Source organism: Ochotona princeps, chromosome 1 (assembly GCF_030435755.1).
Source record: "Ochotona princeps isolate mOchPri1 chromosome 1, mOchPri1.hap1, whole genome shotgun sequence".
NCBI lineage: Eukaryota > Metazoa > Chordata > Mammalia > Lagomorpha > Ochotonidae > Ochotona > Ochotona princeps.
This window is the reverse complement of record NC_080832.1, coordinates 36365482-36382090: the sequence shown is the minus strand read 5'-3', so window position 1 is coordinate 36382090 and position 16609 is coordinate 36365482. Positions and strand designations below refer to the sequence as shown.

The following is a 16609-nucleotide window of genomic DNA, read 5'->3' as shown; positions in this document are numbered from 1 at the left end:
TTATTCCCCTGCGTGGCGCTGGGAACAGAAGGAAAGAGTGGGATTTCCCCCAGCCTCCAGGAGGAGAAGGCGGAAGGTACATCAGGTGCTCTGCAAGAAGAAAGCGAAAAGGGCCGGCCGAGCCTGGGCGAGCAGGCTGCTGAGGGAACTGCCTGAGGGGAGCAGGACTCGTCCCAAGGTCTCAGCCTAGGCTGGGTTTGGGAAGGCAGCCGCAGAACCACCAGGGCTTCCAGCCGGACGCCCGGGAGCGCGCTCGCCTTTGCGTCCTCCGGCTCCAAGCAGGTAAACCGCGGCGCGGCCGACGGCAGGGAGCCAGCAGTTTCCTCCCGACCACCCGCCCGGCGTCCAGCTGCAGCAACTTTTTGTTGAAAGCCAGGGCGAGATACAGGGGAGGGGAAGTTCTGGCCGGTTGGAAAGTGATCTGCCAGGGTCCAGGGGCCCCGGGGAAGGGGGTGGGGGTGGTTGCTGAGGTGCACGGGGGGGCGTGGGGAGGCTGGGCCCCAGCCTCTGGCTGCCGAGACCCGCCCCACTGGGGTGCGGGGGCCACTCCAGCGTGCCAGACCGTCGGCCTCCAGGCTCCCAGCCCCACTGCGCCCACCTCTCCCGCCGCAGCCGCCCTTCCAAGAGGGGTTCTTCTCCGCACAGGCAGCGCCTCCCCTCCTCCCCCGGTCCGGGCTCTGCCGCTGCTTGGGCAGTGTCCACAGATGCTCCGCCGCAGACCCGGGACCCCTTAGGCGCCTCTTCCCGTCCCCTCTGCCAAATCGCAGCGCCTGTACTTTTCCAGCTCCCTCTTTCCCATCTTGAAATTGAAAGTTATTGAGGTCGCTCAGGGTTGTTGCTCCAGCAGTTTCCTTCCCCGCCCCCGAGCTCCCCCCGCCCCCCGCAGCCATCCCCACTCCTCCTCCCACCCCCCCTCCTCCCCTATGGGGTACTCCCGGGAGCCCAGCCCAACAGTGGAGCGGCTTCTGCTCGCGAACGCCACAAGCAGCTCGGGGTCTCTCCTTGGCCATGGCCGCGGTGCCGACGGCGCCGGCTCCCCTGCGCTCCCCGGGCCCCTGCCGCTGCTGTCGCCGCAGCCGCCGCAGCCTCTGAGCCCCCGACGGGCCGCCGCCTTCGCCGCCCGCCCGGATCCCGCCCGCGGCCGCCGCCGCCGCGCACCATGCTACCTGCGGCCGCCGGGGCGGCTCCCTGGAACCCTCGCTCGCGGCGATGACAGCCACCTCAGAGGAGCGGCCGCAGCTAAGTCCTCGGACAATTTGAAAGCACACTAGTTGGTTCCCCGTCCACCCGCCCCGCTCCACTGGCCACCACAGCGCGCCTGTCGGATCCAAGTGGAGAAGTCCGCTGTTTGGCTTTAGATATAATATATAATATATATACGTATATATGTATGTATATATACGCCTAACACGTATATTTTAAGACACTGTATAATTAAGTCAAAAGAAAAAAAAAAGGAGAAAAGGAAGGGCACTATTACTGGGGTTACTATGCACTTGCGACTGATTTCTTGGTTTTTTATAATTTTGAACTTTATGGAATACATCGGCAGCCAAAACGCCTCCCGCGGAAGGCGCCAGCGAAGAAGTAAGTGCAGGGTTGATTTTCATTTTTTTAAATGCGTTTGCTCCCTCCCGCCGCGTTCACCTGTCGGTCGCTTTGGCTGTCCTGTCTGTTCCCAGCGCCAGGGGTCCTCTCGCCCTGCACCCCTCGCCTCCCAGAGGCGGGGAGCGGCTGGAGCTGTGCGGGCTCCTGGTGGCGTCTATCACGCGGTGCCTCTCAGAGCCCCAGGTCGCCCTCAGCATCCTGCATGTGCAGTTGGGCGGACCGTGGGTGCTAACGTAGCTCTCGCCGCCTCTTCCCTTCAGGTTCGCGGGAAAACTTGGTCCTGTGCGAGTCTCGCCCTGTGGAAGCGTGCTTTTCTGTTGGAGCTTGGACACGAGGGGGCTGAGCTCCAGGCAGCTAGGTCGTCGGGCTAGCCAGACACTCCTGACCGCTGTGCAGACGCCGAGGCTTGGGGTTGGGGTGGGGCGTGGAGCGGCCGCGACAACCGCTCACCTAGCGTCACCAACCCTCCCGGTGCGCTCGGGTGGCCAAGCGCCCGCCGTCCCCGAGGCAGCCAGCGCCTGCGCGGCCGCGTCCCCCTCGACGCACACGGGCGGAGCCGAGGGACACGCAAGGCGCCGGGGCTCTTGTGCGGACGGGTTTGCAGACCCATGCCTGGGGTTCCTGGGGAGAGCTGTACTCCGACCCCCAACAAGCCGGAGGTGCCAGGAGCCAGCAACATTTGTCGGTCCCTGGTGTGCTTGCCCTGTTTCAGGCGGCTCCCCTGAGACAGACGCAGTGGAAGGTGGTTTCCCTCTGGAGATCTAGCTCGCCGCCCCTATTCTGTTACTTTTCAAAGCTGACTGGCTTTTAAAGCTGCCCTGCCCGGGATGAACCTTGCACCTCCGGAGCCGTCTGTCTGGAGGATTGGTCTTCCCGAGAGGCAGCTACAGAGGCTAATGTGGCACTATTGCCTGCTCCCCGAGAGTCCCCGCGTGTTGCCCTTCTCGGATCTCCCAGCCCTGGACCACCCTGGCTCCATCGTCAGTGGCTCCAATCGGGAAAGGGAGGCGAAAATGTCTTCGCTTCCCCTCAGACCTGCGTTGCGACCAGTTGCAGTGCCTTGTCCCCTGCGCGGAGCCCCCCCCCCCCCTGCGAGCGTCCGGCCAGGGACGCCCCCTCGGGGCCGGCGCAGCGGCTGCGCCGCGGACACAACATGGGCTTGTGTGAGGTGGAAATTTAGTAATCGCTTCTCCGCCGCAGTTTGTCTCTGCCCCGCCCCGGGGCGTGAGGGTCCCCTGAAAGCTTCCTTTGTATCGCTCGCCTCGGCCAAACAAGGTTTGATTCACCTGAAAATTACCCTTAAAAACCGTGGCTCAGCCAGTGTGCCCGGGGCTGCCGGCCTGCCTCGCAGCCATCTAGAATCGCGTAGCAGGGGGCAGGAGGGAGGACCGAAACGAAACAGTGTCAGGGCATCCGATTTATTATTCTTGGCCCCTGGAATGGTCTGTAGTCTTCAGGACTCCCCCACCCACTCTGTCGCTCGCGGTAGGAGCAGCCTAGGGTCTCCGTCGTGCCCTCGTACCGGGCGCCCTCTCCTCTCCTCTGCGCACCGGGGCCCGCGGGGGGCGATGGAGTCGCGCAGTGGAGAAGGGGAGACTCCTGTTTACATCTGCTCTTCCGGCCAGTAGCCACGCATTTGCTGGGCTGGGGCAGGGTCCTGAGTGACAGAAGGGATCGCATTTTTGCTTCTGGGGCCCCTGTGTCTGAAGGAAGCTATCGGAAAGGAACCACGAAGTTCATTTGTTCTCACTTCACCCAGGGAGCACCAAGGCGTGGGAAGCCTCAACGGGGTACTGTCCCGGGCCAATTCGGCGCCCAGACTGGGAGCGATGGCCGAGGCACCATGGTGAGCTGTCTTTGAACCTGCATTAATCGTCTGAAGGCCAAGACCAGGGCGCCCTCTGGCTGTGTTGCGTGGATGAAGGAGCAAGCGGGGTGCAATCGGAATGAAATTCCAATTATTCTGTGGGAGTGGGTTTGAGAGAGAAAGCTCCTGCAGAGATGTTCCAAGCTGTTTGGCACTTGAGGCGGCCTTTGAGGCTAGGTTTGCTGCTGTGAATTTTGGGAGAGGGGCGACCCCTTGCGTCCTGCGAGGAAATGAACGAGATTCTCTTTCGACAGGTGCAGGCTGACTTTGGAGAATTAGGAAGAGGGGTTAGAGAGGATTTCTTTAAATATCCTGAAATTCAGGGTCCAACTGCATGTGAACCCATCCATCTCATTCACTTTTTTGGGAACATCTGAATGAAAGAAAAAAATGAGAAATGTGTTTAAATAAAAGAAATAAGACAGTGGACAAACATTTTAGAAAGGCCAAATTCTTTACTTTTTTCTTAAGACAGCCAAAGTGATATTTAACAACATCTCTTTGGGCTTGTGGATGAATTGCTAGCTTCATTTTCTTCAACGTAAAAAAAGAAAACTTCACTAAAGAAATGACCACAGAAAATTAGGGTGCAAGAATGAGTTTTCAAATATTTTATTAGCGGTCTGTTGAATGCTGGCAAAGATATTCATTTGTAATGTATTGACAGATGTAAGGAGCTGGGGGCTTGTTCTCCACAGCAGCAGCTACAACCATTACATGTACTGCTTTTAACAGCCAGTTCTTCCATTTGTCTCTAGTGACAAACTCGTATTTCCTTTTATTATAGAAACAAATTTCAAAATAGGAGCTATGCTTTAAAAATATTTACTTAGCTATGGCTGAATAAACGCATGGTAATATTTTTAATTTATTGGATTGACATACAGCTTCTAGGTTTTACAAGGGGAGAGGTAGTGCCAGGGAGGGAGGGGAGGGGCAGAGAGGAAGAGAGACACTCCATCTACTGATGGACTTCCCAAATGCCCACGATGGTCAGGACAGAGTTGGGGGCTGAAGCCTGGGGATGATAACACAATCCAGGTTTCCCACACAGGTGGAAGAAACCCAGCTGCTTAAGCCATTACTGCTGTCTCCCAGATATGTAATGGTAGGAAGTTGGAGTTAGATGCAAGAACTGGACATTGAACTCGGCTGCTCTGGTGTGGCGTGTGGGGATCTTCACCGCTAACACCCATCCTCAACTAATTTGACTCATTTCCTGGTTAGCGTTTGCAGCTTTCTAATACATTCAATCTCGGGATTGCAAGGTGTATGCTAGAAACATTTTTAAATCACCAATGTCATAATTGTATCACAACACCTTAGCAGTTCACATTTTCACTTGGCTTATTCGCTTGAGCCCTCACATAGCCACCTGTAGTATCGGGGTGGTTGTTGGTGTTCCTATTTCATAGCAAAAGGACCTGAGAAACAGGAGCTAAGCAGCTCACACAAATGCATAAAACCGGTCAGCGGAACCTGACTCCTGCCATGAGGTGCCTGGCTATTTTTGCATCTTTCTCTATGCTAATCATGCAATAGCAATGATATTAGTCTTACTAATTAAAAAATTTCGTTGATCTCTAGGCTACAATTAGTTCAAAGTGATAGAAAATAAGCTGTTCTGCTTCACTGGAAATACCTAAACTGATATGTGTTTATATGTATTATGCTTGGTGACTGAAGTTGAAGAAGTAGATCCTTAGTAGTAATAGTGAAACATGCTAAATAAAATATTATTCAGAAGACATTATAGGGTCCAATTGGGCCAGAAGACTATTGTTAGAAACATCAGATGCTATTTAGTATACTTGTTATGTGCCACCATCTATTAATTGGATTTTAATTGTTCAGATTTTGGATAAATGCAAGCTTTGAAAAGCCATTATACATATAATAATTACAAAGCACTCCATTGCACAATCTACAAAACATTTAAAAGAATTTCATAAAAAGAATTAAGAATACAAAGAAAATTATTTTAGTAGTAATAAAATAAAAACAGACTTACTGGAATATACCGGGCATGGCTCATGGCATTGTTTCAAATGTTAAGCTGTTCTTTGAGATATACTCATGGTGATTACACTATTTATCCCAGAGCAAATAAATTTGCTGATAAATTAGAAAAAAAAAAACCTGTAATTGTATTTGCAGTCAATAATGCTACTTTAGAATAAAGTTTGATTCAAAATATGCTACAGTGCCCTTTGCTGACCTGTCTGTATTTATCCGTAGTCTACCATATTTTTGAGAGGAACAGATAAAGACATGAATAGAATTTGCGGGGAAAGTATATTCTGTGACATATCATATGATATCCACATAAATCAAAGACAAATTCAGCCTCACAAATGGTAGTGGTAACATCTAAATATAATCATAAAGCACTTACTTAATGGTTTCTAATTTAATCATTATTCTATCAGGGTTGCTTAGATATCCTGGTGTTAGATTATTTTAATTCTTTGTTATTACTTCAATAAAATGACGTTAACAGGACATAAGAATGTTAGCGTTAAAAGCTGTCATAGCTTCAAGTTGCTTTAAGTTATTGAAAATGTAAGAATGACTGTGAAAGTAATGTCATTATTGCATGCTTCTTTTCAAATGAAATATGAACTGAATTTTACCTTGAACATGCATAGGCTTTGCTGAATCACTTAATAATTTAAAGACTTTCACGGCATTTAATATTCTACAAATTAGGTCCCCAGAAAGCAATGAATAGAAATTAGAGTGCAGTTAAATTTGATTTTCAAGATATTATGGGAAAACTCTTGCTACACTACTACAAAATGAATTTATAATCCCTCTGATCATTTTAGGTGATTTGAAACTGGAAACAGATCCCCACTCTGCTTCTGAAACAGTTAATATTTTTAAAATGCAGTGGTTCTTTTGAACCCTATGTAATGTTGACAGAATACTATGTTGAGAAATTCTGTGAAAAGCTCAAAGATATCTGTGCTATTCTAAGAATAAACTATCAAATATAAAACTATTCTAAATCTAATGATTTACTAAAGAATCTTTTCTCCTTATCTCCATACAGATGACTCATTTTGGGCAATGTCCTGATGACCCTCTTCCCACTTTGTTATTAGTTATTGACAAATGTCATACCCTCTCCCCAAAATATTTTTCCAAATAGCACATTCTTGAAATGCTTAAGAGGGGATATTGAGTTTCATGAAATGTAAGAATCAACTTCGGTTGCCATTAGGAAAACATCATTCAGTTTTGAGAGCTTGGTAGAGATCATGGAAGACACTGTGTTGAAAATTGTATGTTTAACTTGGTTGGAAATATTTCTTTTCCTACAATACATTGTCTATGCTGGATTTTTTTCAAAAATGACAATCTGAAAGATAATGAATCATATATTAATCAGATTTTTTTGCATTGTTCTTAATGTTGAGGAAAGATGCAAATTGCTTTGTTGATTGTGGACTTTCTCAGGATTTTATGTGATTGAACTAACTTAAGTTTGCCTTCTCTTGAACTTTATAACTGTTACTTAACAAAATACCATAAAACATGAAATGTACACTTATAAGAGGTGATGGTCATTGAGTCTGTTTGTTTAACTCAATGCCTCAGATCTTCTCATGGAAGAATGTTACCAGCATTCTGAATAAAATAATCATCCAACAATGAGAAGGTTGGAATGTTCTACTCTCAAGGATTGTGGGGGCACTGACAACATTAATGTCTCCAGACTAAGAAATCTCAGTTTGAATTCCAAAGGTCTCAAAAACCTAGAACTTTCAGGCAAAATATCTGAGTGCTTTTCGAGAGTGAATTTTTGAATAATTTCAAAAGCTCATTTTTTAAAAAATATGATTACTAATTGTTCTTATCAGATAAGACTATTTGTTCCTTAGTTGTAGTCTATAAGAGGAACTACTACCGCCTGCTGTAATGAAAATTGAATGATACTAAAGAATATGATTGTTCAATTAAATGTATGTTTAATAGCTTTTAACTGTTTCATATTTCATGGAAAAGTCTAGTCTTCAAAATACTATCCTACTAGTTTTTCATGTGACCTTTAGAAGTTAGATGGATGGATAGCAGGTGTCCTGAATTCTTAAGTAGAGATTGACAAGGGAGAATCCTGAGTATTTCCACTGAGTACTGGGAAATGTAGACTGAGAAGTTGAAGACATGTGTTTTGTATCCATACCGCTATTAATATCTGGATAACTCAGACAAATCTCTGTCATACCTACAAAATAAGGCATTTGATCAAGATTTTGGATCTCAGTTATCTGCATGGTTGCTTCAACTTTTAATCTGTTCTGAAAACATGTCATGACTAGGATTACTCTTTTTGAATCTCTTATTTTAAAAAGAGTGATTTATTTCTGTAAAGACAGAGTTATTTAGAGAGAGGGACAGAGCAAGAGGGAGAGAGAGTGAGCGAGAGAGAGAGAGATACCTTCTATCTGCTGGTTGACTCCCAAAATGGCTGTAGTGGTCCTGGGCTAGATCAGACTGAAGCCAGACGCCAAGAGCTTCTTCAGGGTCTCCCATGTAAGTGCAGGGCCATCACCCTCTGCTTCCCCAGGTGCATTATCAGAGAGCTATACTGGAAGTGTAGCAGTGGGGATTTGAGCCGCTTCGATATGGGATGCCTGCTTCACAGCAAAGGCTTAACTTCATATGCTACAACACTGGTCCCTACTTGTGTTTTCATAGCAGCTAAAGACCAAGAATTCAAGTAAATGTAAGTATTTATTTGTCAGAAGCAAGCTCATTATCCAGTGACACATGAGTAACTTCTTAGGTGTAGAATGAATTAATCATGACAGGCCATGTTATTCATCATTTCTAGTTTCTGAAAATCTAACGCATGGCATCCATCAACATAGGCCATCTACAGCAGATGAACAGACTCTTATCACAGTGAACTGGTTTGGAATATCAACTGGGAGGAACTTTCGAGCTTCCCTACCACAGGAGATTTCAGACAGTAAGGTAGAACAGTCCTGGGATATGACAGGGAATGGCTGAGCAAGTGAATGTGCACAACTACTAGGGAATTTGGGGAATATCTGTAGTTCTTGGCAATTAACTGTGTATGAAGGGGAAAGAGAAGGAGGACCATAGTTGACACTAAACTTGAATTAAGGGGACTCAGGTCTGAGTGAATGGAACAATAATGACAACACACACACACACACACACAAAGGAGAAAGTTTGGTAGGGAACTTAGTTTTCTTTTCAGTGATCTTTGCTTTAAGGATCCAGATGCATATTTAAAAAGTCAGAATCAAGGCCTGGCGCATGGCGCCAGTTCTAATCCCAGCAACCTGGCTTCCCATTCCAGCTCCCTGCTTGTGGCCTGGGAAAGCAGTCGAGGACAGCCCAAACCCTTGGGACCCTGCACCCATGTGGGAGACCCGGAAGAAGCTCCTGGCTCCTGGTTTTGGATCAGCTCAGCTCCAGCCTTTGCAGTCACTTGGGGAGTGAATCATCAGATTAAAAATCTTCCTCTCTGCCTCTCCTGCTCTCTGTATATCTGACTTCCCAATAAAAATAAATAAATCTTAAAAAAGTCAGAATCAGTTTCAGAAAGCATCAAGGGCTAAAATCAAGACCTTTAGAGAAACTCACATAAAACAAATTGTTGAGTACAAGAGATGAAAGTTGAGTATTGCAGCAGTGTCAGTAAGACATGATCTTCATAGCACTGAAATAAGATTAGTGACACTTACTTTGTCTATTGCCGATGGATGAATGTATCAGTTTCTACTATGCCATCTCCTTTTTGTGCACTTTCTAAGAGAATAGTCACTGGTATCATAAGCTGCAGTTTTAAGTTGCCAAATCTTACAGGAAAAGATTGAATTTAGAGACCTCATAAGTTGCAGAAATGTGCAGGCTTGCAAAAAGGTCATACAATTTGAAAAACTAGGTGGTAATGAAGAACAAGTTGCAATAAGTTATAAAAATGCTTTTTCTAACCATTTTCTCTGGACACAGTATCTATTGATAACACAAGCTTTCTACATTCTATTTATATTTTATTTGAAAGACAGATTTACAAAGGAGAGTCATAGATAGATCTTGCATCTGCTGGTTCACTCCGCCAAATGATCACAACAGCCCCAGAGCTTAGCCAATCCAAAGGCAGGATCCAGGGAGTTTCTTCTGAGTCTCCCACATGGATACATGGTCCCAAGGACTTGGCCTATCAGCTGGATCAGAAGTGGAGGAAGCAGGGCTAGAACCAGTGCCTTAAAGGGATGCTAGTTCTGCAGGCAGAGGATTAGCTTGTTGAATTCCCACAACAGCCCCAGGCTTTTAACTTTCCAGCAAATATCTCTATAGAATGTGTTTACTATAAAAACAAAGAATGTGAGACTAGAATGAAACTCAAAGGAATTGAGTGCATTTTTATCTCTGTATCATCACGCCTGAGGAACTGTTTTGTCTCAGTAATGGCAGGGGCCAAGCTGTCTCTCATTGTCCTTTTATCCATTTTTTGAGTTCCTGTATTGGAGTCATTTATTCTGCTAGTTTTCTAAGCACTTGCTATGGGTAGGGGGTCAGACTGAGTTACTTTAAAACACCTTTTAAATTTGAATATACAATAATGTAATGTACTATGTATACTCCAAGAAATTGTCCTCAGAAAACTAGCTGGTAAGCATGTTCATAATTATACCCCAATATAAAGCACATTCCTGAGAGTAAGTGGTAAGGCAACCCCCATTTTATAACCACATAATACAAACCACCACCACACAATATAAAATAACAGAATTTGTGAGCTGCTTATTTTAGAACACTGTTTTCTTTACATATAGGCTCAATGAGAAAAAGCAGTGGTGTCTCACTGTTGAGTTCTATTATCAAGCAAAGGGATCTCACAGGTCTGAATGGAACTGTCCTGGCAAAGAGTGACATATTACTAGAGGAGGAATAAGCTTCATTTTGCTAGAAGAGCGAAAAGAGCATGCCATGCCAAGTGCACATAAGTTCCTGAAGGCAAACCATGGCTTCATTGCTGGCTCTCAGGGCCACTGATGCACTTTTCATATTTTCTCTTGGAAATTGTGACAGTTATTCCTACTGAGTCTTCATGTTTTAATCACTTGTGAATACAGGACTTTGTCTAAAAAGACATGTTTTAATCACTTGTGAATACAGGACTTTGTCCAAAAAGAACATGCCAATAGCTCAATTTTTAATTGATCAGATAATTGACGTGTGGCTCTAGATTCCAGTCTATGTCTGACCAGATTCTTGATTTTTTTCACTATATCTCGACATTGAGAGTTGTACTTAAGATAACCTTACAGGTGCTTTCTCAAACTCCACCTTTCTTTTTCTTTCTCTTACTTGCTATCGCTTGCTCTTTCTCTCTGGCTGCTAATTTAACAAACCCTAGGTGTTTTTGAACACTTTGTGTGGAGTTTGGTTCTGGTGTCCAACTACTCCCATAATATTATGTCATTTTCTCTATCATTTGTTCTCTCTAACCTGAAACGTGCCATTTAATGGTTTTCTAAACATAAAAGTTGCTGACATTTTTAATAGATGTAGTGGAATTATATAGTCTATTTGAAATTATCTGGGATTACTTTTCCCTTCTATAGTATGTAAATCCATGGAAAGAATTATTTAGATATGAAGATATGGGCAAAGCATATAATTTTGTAATTAAATATCAAAATCTTTCTATGTAATTTACAACCACAAGAGATATTTAACTGGCTAGGTTTTGCTATCCAGAACAGTTATCTTTATGGTGCTTCATAAAATCTTCTATTTATATTACTTTTACCATGAGCATTAACAGCAGCCTCCACTTCAAATTTCTACTTTATGGGCTTTCATATTGTGATTCTCCACCCTGAGTTCACTCACACGAGAATCACTGGAGGATCATAAAATAAAATGACAATACAACAACACCGATGCCAAGACATGCTCAAGACAAAACGCAACATTGCCTAGGGATGAAGCCTGCGTATCTACATCCTTAAAAAAACAGTCCTGGTCAGTCTAATGTTTAGCTGAGACTGAAAGTAAAGCTAGCTTTATGAGTGCTGAACTGACAAAATAGACCTGCATGTGTCATAAGAAGTGAGGTTTTTGTCATGTGAACAAGCAGTAATTTAAAATATAATGCAAGCCAATAGTTCTGTGTTGTTCAGCAATAGAGTGTTGTTAAACTTAAGATACTGACTGCAGCAGACAAGACAGTCTGATGGAGAAATGCCTCAAACAGTCCAGAAAGAGAGCCAACTGCACACAGTAAGACAGACACAATAGGGAATTCAGTAGACACCAACTTAGTCGAATAAAAACACGACTTCATAGAATAAAAATTCGGTTGCTAGGAGAGGTGTAAACCACGTATGAGAATGCCTCTTGCTGAACCATATTGGAGGTGGGTGACAGAGTGAGCAGGATACTTGTGAAACATGGGGATCAATCCTACTCAGCTGTTTTCAAAACTACTAAATAAGAAACAACTCACATTTTAATGTCATGCCAGATAATTGGTAGTGTGCCCTAGAGTCTTCCTTGTTTTAAGGAAAATCTTAATGTTAGGAAACTCCCTAAACAAGACATCCATTTCTTTTATAGTTTCTACAGTTCTTAACCTTTAGATTCACCACTATTGATCAGTTAAGACTACTATAAAAAGTATAGTTATAACTCTACCTTAATGGATTAAGTTTTGCATTAGGTCACGTATTCATGAGCACAAATTCATGTAGTTACTATTTTTATTTCACTCTTTTTTTATTAATTTATTATTTTATTATTTTTTGACAATCTTTATATAGTTAATTAGGGTAAAAAGGTTCAAGGGCTATAGGAAAGTGGGTAAGACTATTATTCCCATATTGATATTTTTACTTCACTCTTAACGTGCCCTTCTTTGAGTAGTTACCTTCATTTAATCTTGTTTACTGTTCTGTTCTTGTCCATGAAGGATTTTCAGACTTTCTATAAATTGGAGAAAGGTTCATGTAAAAGTGAGGTGGAAGTCTGGACTTCCTGTCAGACTTAATTCTGCTTGTTAAGGGGGCTCTTTGGGAAAATTTGGGTTCTAGTGAGTCACTAGGCCAAATCCCAATAACCACAATTGCCAAAAGCAATTAGGCTGAGGAAAGCCAGGCTCCTAGGGAGGAGGGGTCATCAGAGAACTCTTGAGCCATTGCTCTGTGGTCAGACCTAGTTACTTGTCCCTAAGGATTGGGAGCAATCATGAGTTACAGACAGCAGGAAATCCACCAGAAAACAATGCCTTTCCACCAATTTTTTTCTCAACAGATTATTCACCCTAAGCATGCAAGAGATGGAAATATGCCTCCAGCTTGTACGCAGTTCATTCTTAGGAATCACCTTGCTTTTCTGCATGATGGCCAATGCCCACATATAGAATCCCTGCTATCATCTTCCTAGGTTCTCTTCCCTTCTTCCCAAGTAGATTAGAAAGAACCCAAAGAATTTAATCTGTCTTCATAAAAGAGCTGTCTGACCAGGTTGGAAATGCAAGTGAAGGAATGTTTGTAAACATTCTTACATCAACGTAAATATATTTTTGAAAGAACATTTCTCCCTAAGAAAGTGGTAGTATATTATACCACGACAGGAATTGTAAAATCTCTAGAGCTAGAAAAAGTACAAGTATAAATTTATTATCCTTTGTACATAAAGCAGCCCCAAATAAAACCTGGTTCATTTGTGCTAAATAGAACTTTAATGTTTTAATAAGCTAAGTACACGTTATCAAAAAATAAGCATGCTATAACACTGAAGTTTCAATATATGAGATCTTAGATTGATGAACTTTCCCTTAGCAATATATTCAAGCACAACAAATGTATCTGTGCTTTGTAACTAGTATGAAATCATTGATATTACCCGAAATAGCCAGAATACATATTCTATCATTTCTTTCACTAGATCTTTAATAGAACAAGCACACAGAACTCCCACTTAAAGTGGTAAGTTTCATTATTTCTTTTTTGGTTCAGAATGACATCAGCATGTTTCAATAATTCTTGGACCTTAAAATACTAGACCACTGATTCAAAACATGAATATGGGTGACATTTCTTATACAGGGAAGAAGTCTAAGTCTTTGCTTGCCCAGCTTTTCCTGAAAATTCACAATCTCCAGATGTTTGCTGGCAAATAAGCCCTGACCTTATGTATTATACATGCTTAATTGTTGTAATGACCCGAAGATCACTAAATCAAATGTAGTAGAATGCTGTATTTGGCTTTTTCTTTGGCTTTGAAATAAGGTAATCAAAGAATGAAATGCTATTTAAGAAAAATTAGTGTTGGAGCATTTCAAAACTGGTGAAATCATTTGGGCAGAACTCTTGGAGCATGTGCCACATTGGGGATTCTGGGTTGTTATCAGGAGGCTGCTCCCCATCCCAGGGTGCTGGGGTGGTTTGGAGGCTGGGTATGGCTTCTCCCTTTATCTTACAAGGGCATCCAGATACAAGAAGAAGAAATAGAAAAATTGGAAACAATGATCATACCTACTTTTTCTGAACACTCAGTCCTTCTCATCCTAATAAACTATGTAAACATTACCAAAAACTATGTGTGTGTGTATATGCATACATACATACATACATACATACATACATACATTTCATCTGCAAAATTCCCTCAAGTAAAACTGAATGCAATGTAAAAAGCAGCATTTTTTCATGTAGTGCATATCTTTTTATTATTATTATTATTATGCATTATGTGACAGTTTCATAGGCTCTGGGAATCCCCCCACCCCTCCCTCTCCCCTCCCCCCTGGTGGATTCCTCCACCTTGATGCAGTATTACAGTTCAAATTCAATCAAGATTCTTTCCTTGCAAACATATACCAAGCATAGAGTCCAGCTACTTATTGTCCAGATGGGTTCAACACATGTAGTGTATTTCTAAGAAATACAGATAATTTATCGACTCTGTCCAGAGCTTGATGTAGATGCAAACTTAAAACAGAGACCAATGAGATTCTATTAAAGGCCAATAGCCTTTCAGAATCACAAAGATGTATGGTTGGCCTTGGTCAGTCACCGGCATTTACCACTACACATCCACACCAAGACTGAAGAATTCCGGCTCTGATTCAAGTTTTTTCAGACCTATGGACATTATGTACATATACTTCAAGGTTTAGCTGCTTGTAGAATAGGAAAGGTTCCTGGGATGAGTTCCAAATGCCTTAAGGTTACCACTGCCAGCTTCAGCACCTGTGTGGAGAATTTACAATCCCAGAAGCCTCTGTGTGATAGTTTGAATTCATAGGCTCTTAGATGAAAGTGTTATAGTTCATCAGATAACAGCATATTTCCAATGCAACTGCCATAGATTTTCCTACACTGGATGCTGTCTTTACTCTTCTTAACCCAAAACCACTTGCTCTTCCATTCTCCAGTTCTAAGCTATTACCAAGAAAAATTGAGCAGTCTTAATTATAGAATCCTAAGATAAACAAACAAGCAAGCAAACACAGACAGCTAAATTAATTTATTAAACACTGCCTCATTTATCTTGGCATTTATCTTGGCAGATTTCACTTCTCTCCTTGCCCCCCTTTCAAGGTCTTGTATGCTGACTCTGCTTAGTAACTTTGGGAAGAAGCAACTCCCTTATACATATCAAGCATATTAAGGGCCATTGCACTTAATAAGTTTGGTGTTTCTTCAGACTTCATTTCTTTCCTAATAGACAATTTATTTAGTGAGTCTCTGAAATCTACATAATCCCTTTACTTTAAACCTGAAGTAAATGGAGAGTCATTTTTACAAGAGCAATAAACTAAAGTGGCTGTTCAAATGCTTTACTTGAATTGCTCTGCACACTGAAGTACCTTTCTGTTAATACAAACTCTTCATATTCTAGCAAGCAGCTCCCTGAAATTCTAGGGCTGCTTAATATTATATGACCAGAAATCTCTCCTCCCTCACCCCTATATCAGCTCCCTGCTTTTGGGAGTATGCCAACAATTTTGCAGGATTCATTCTGACAACTGTTCTGGTATAAATATTTAGAGAAATCCTTTCCATTAGAGATTAAACAAAGTGTAAGTAACTGTTCCTAAGTGATAGATCTTATTAATGTTTGCAGCAGCAGGCCTTATGCTATTGACTGCATGGATTCGTACACTATGTGCTGGAGGAAAGACCAAATGGGAACAAAGAGAAGAATCAGAATAAACTTTGTACAATGTGAACTCCAAAATATGATCTTAAACTATCACAATGAAGATGACATTTTAATATACACAGGATATGTGATGAATGAATTCATTTAAAATAAAAAAGTAAAAATTGGACACTTAGATAATAATGACTTTAAATAGATGGGGACAAGTTCCAAGGCAATTCTTGGTTACTTCTCCATAGTGTCACCAAAATGAACTAAAAGATCTGATATCTGATCTGATGTGAACTCTAATTTCTGCGTTATTAGTCAAGAACTATTAAAAAGGGTGAAGGCTAAGCTTTAATGCTTATATCGAATGTCATGTGCTAAAATGGGCTGGTGCTGGAAGCCTCAGGAGTTGAAAGCTCACCAGTGTTCTCTTTTTGTGTTTTGCTGTTTGAATAGCATTGAACTATTTATTATATGCTGGGTGATTACAGAGTCAGACAATTTAAGCCTCAGAGATTTCATTGACCCTTCAAATTCCACAGTATCATTGATTCCTCTGATACCTAAACAGAGCAGGCACCTATCCATTGCACTAGTTACTGTCTCCTTTTCCTTTAATGGCCTAAGAACTGCAGTATAATAAAAGCCCAGAATTCCAATTCAGTGTTTCTATTGACAAGTCACATTTAATATTTTTCATTGATATCTACAGGTTTTTGTTCTTTTCAGCAGTAATATTTTTAAAACTTTGTATTAAGATTTTTTTCCTTCCTGTTTAAAAAAAAGCATTTTAGAAAAAACATGCTATGTAAACAATGTTAAAACAATTGCAATGGAATTTTACTCTGTTTTTGTTTCAAACATACAATGGCAATTATTCACTACTGTGTTTCCAATTGAATTCTTTATTTATTATTATTTAGCAAAGAACATAAAAACGGTATTTGGGATATAAAATGGAAACTTTCTAAACTTAATTGGAGAATA

General features: G+C 42.4%; 1 protein-coding gene across 2 annotated transcripts in view; it reads left to right on the top strand.

Moving 5' to 3' along the window:
* The first annotated feature begins 1362 nt into the window (after window positions 1-1362).
* The window catches only part of RSPO3 (R-spondin 3), an 80685-nt gene continuing 65438 nt past the window's right edge, over window positions 1363-16609 (top strand). For both annotated transcript variants that reach the window (XM_058671169.1, XM_004587226.3), the window contains exon 1: window positions 1363-1587. In XM_058671169.1, coding sequence (XP_058527152.1) covers window positions 1491-1587 — 97 coding nt within the window. In that variant the 5' untranslated portion in view covers window positions 1363-1490. The remainder of the gene's footprint in view (window positions 1588-16609) is intronic.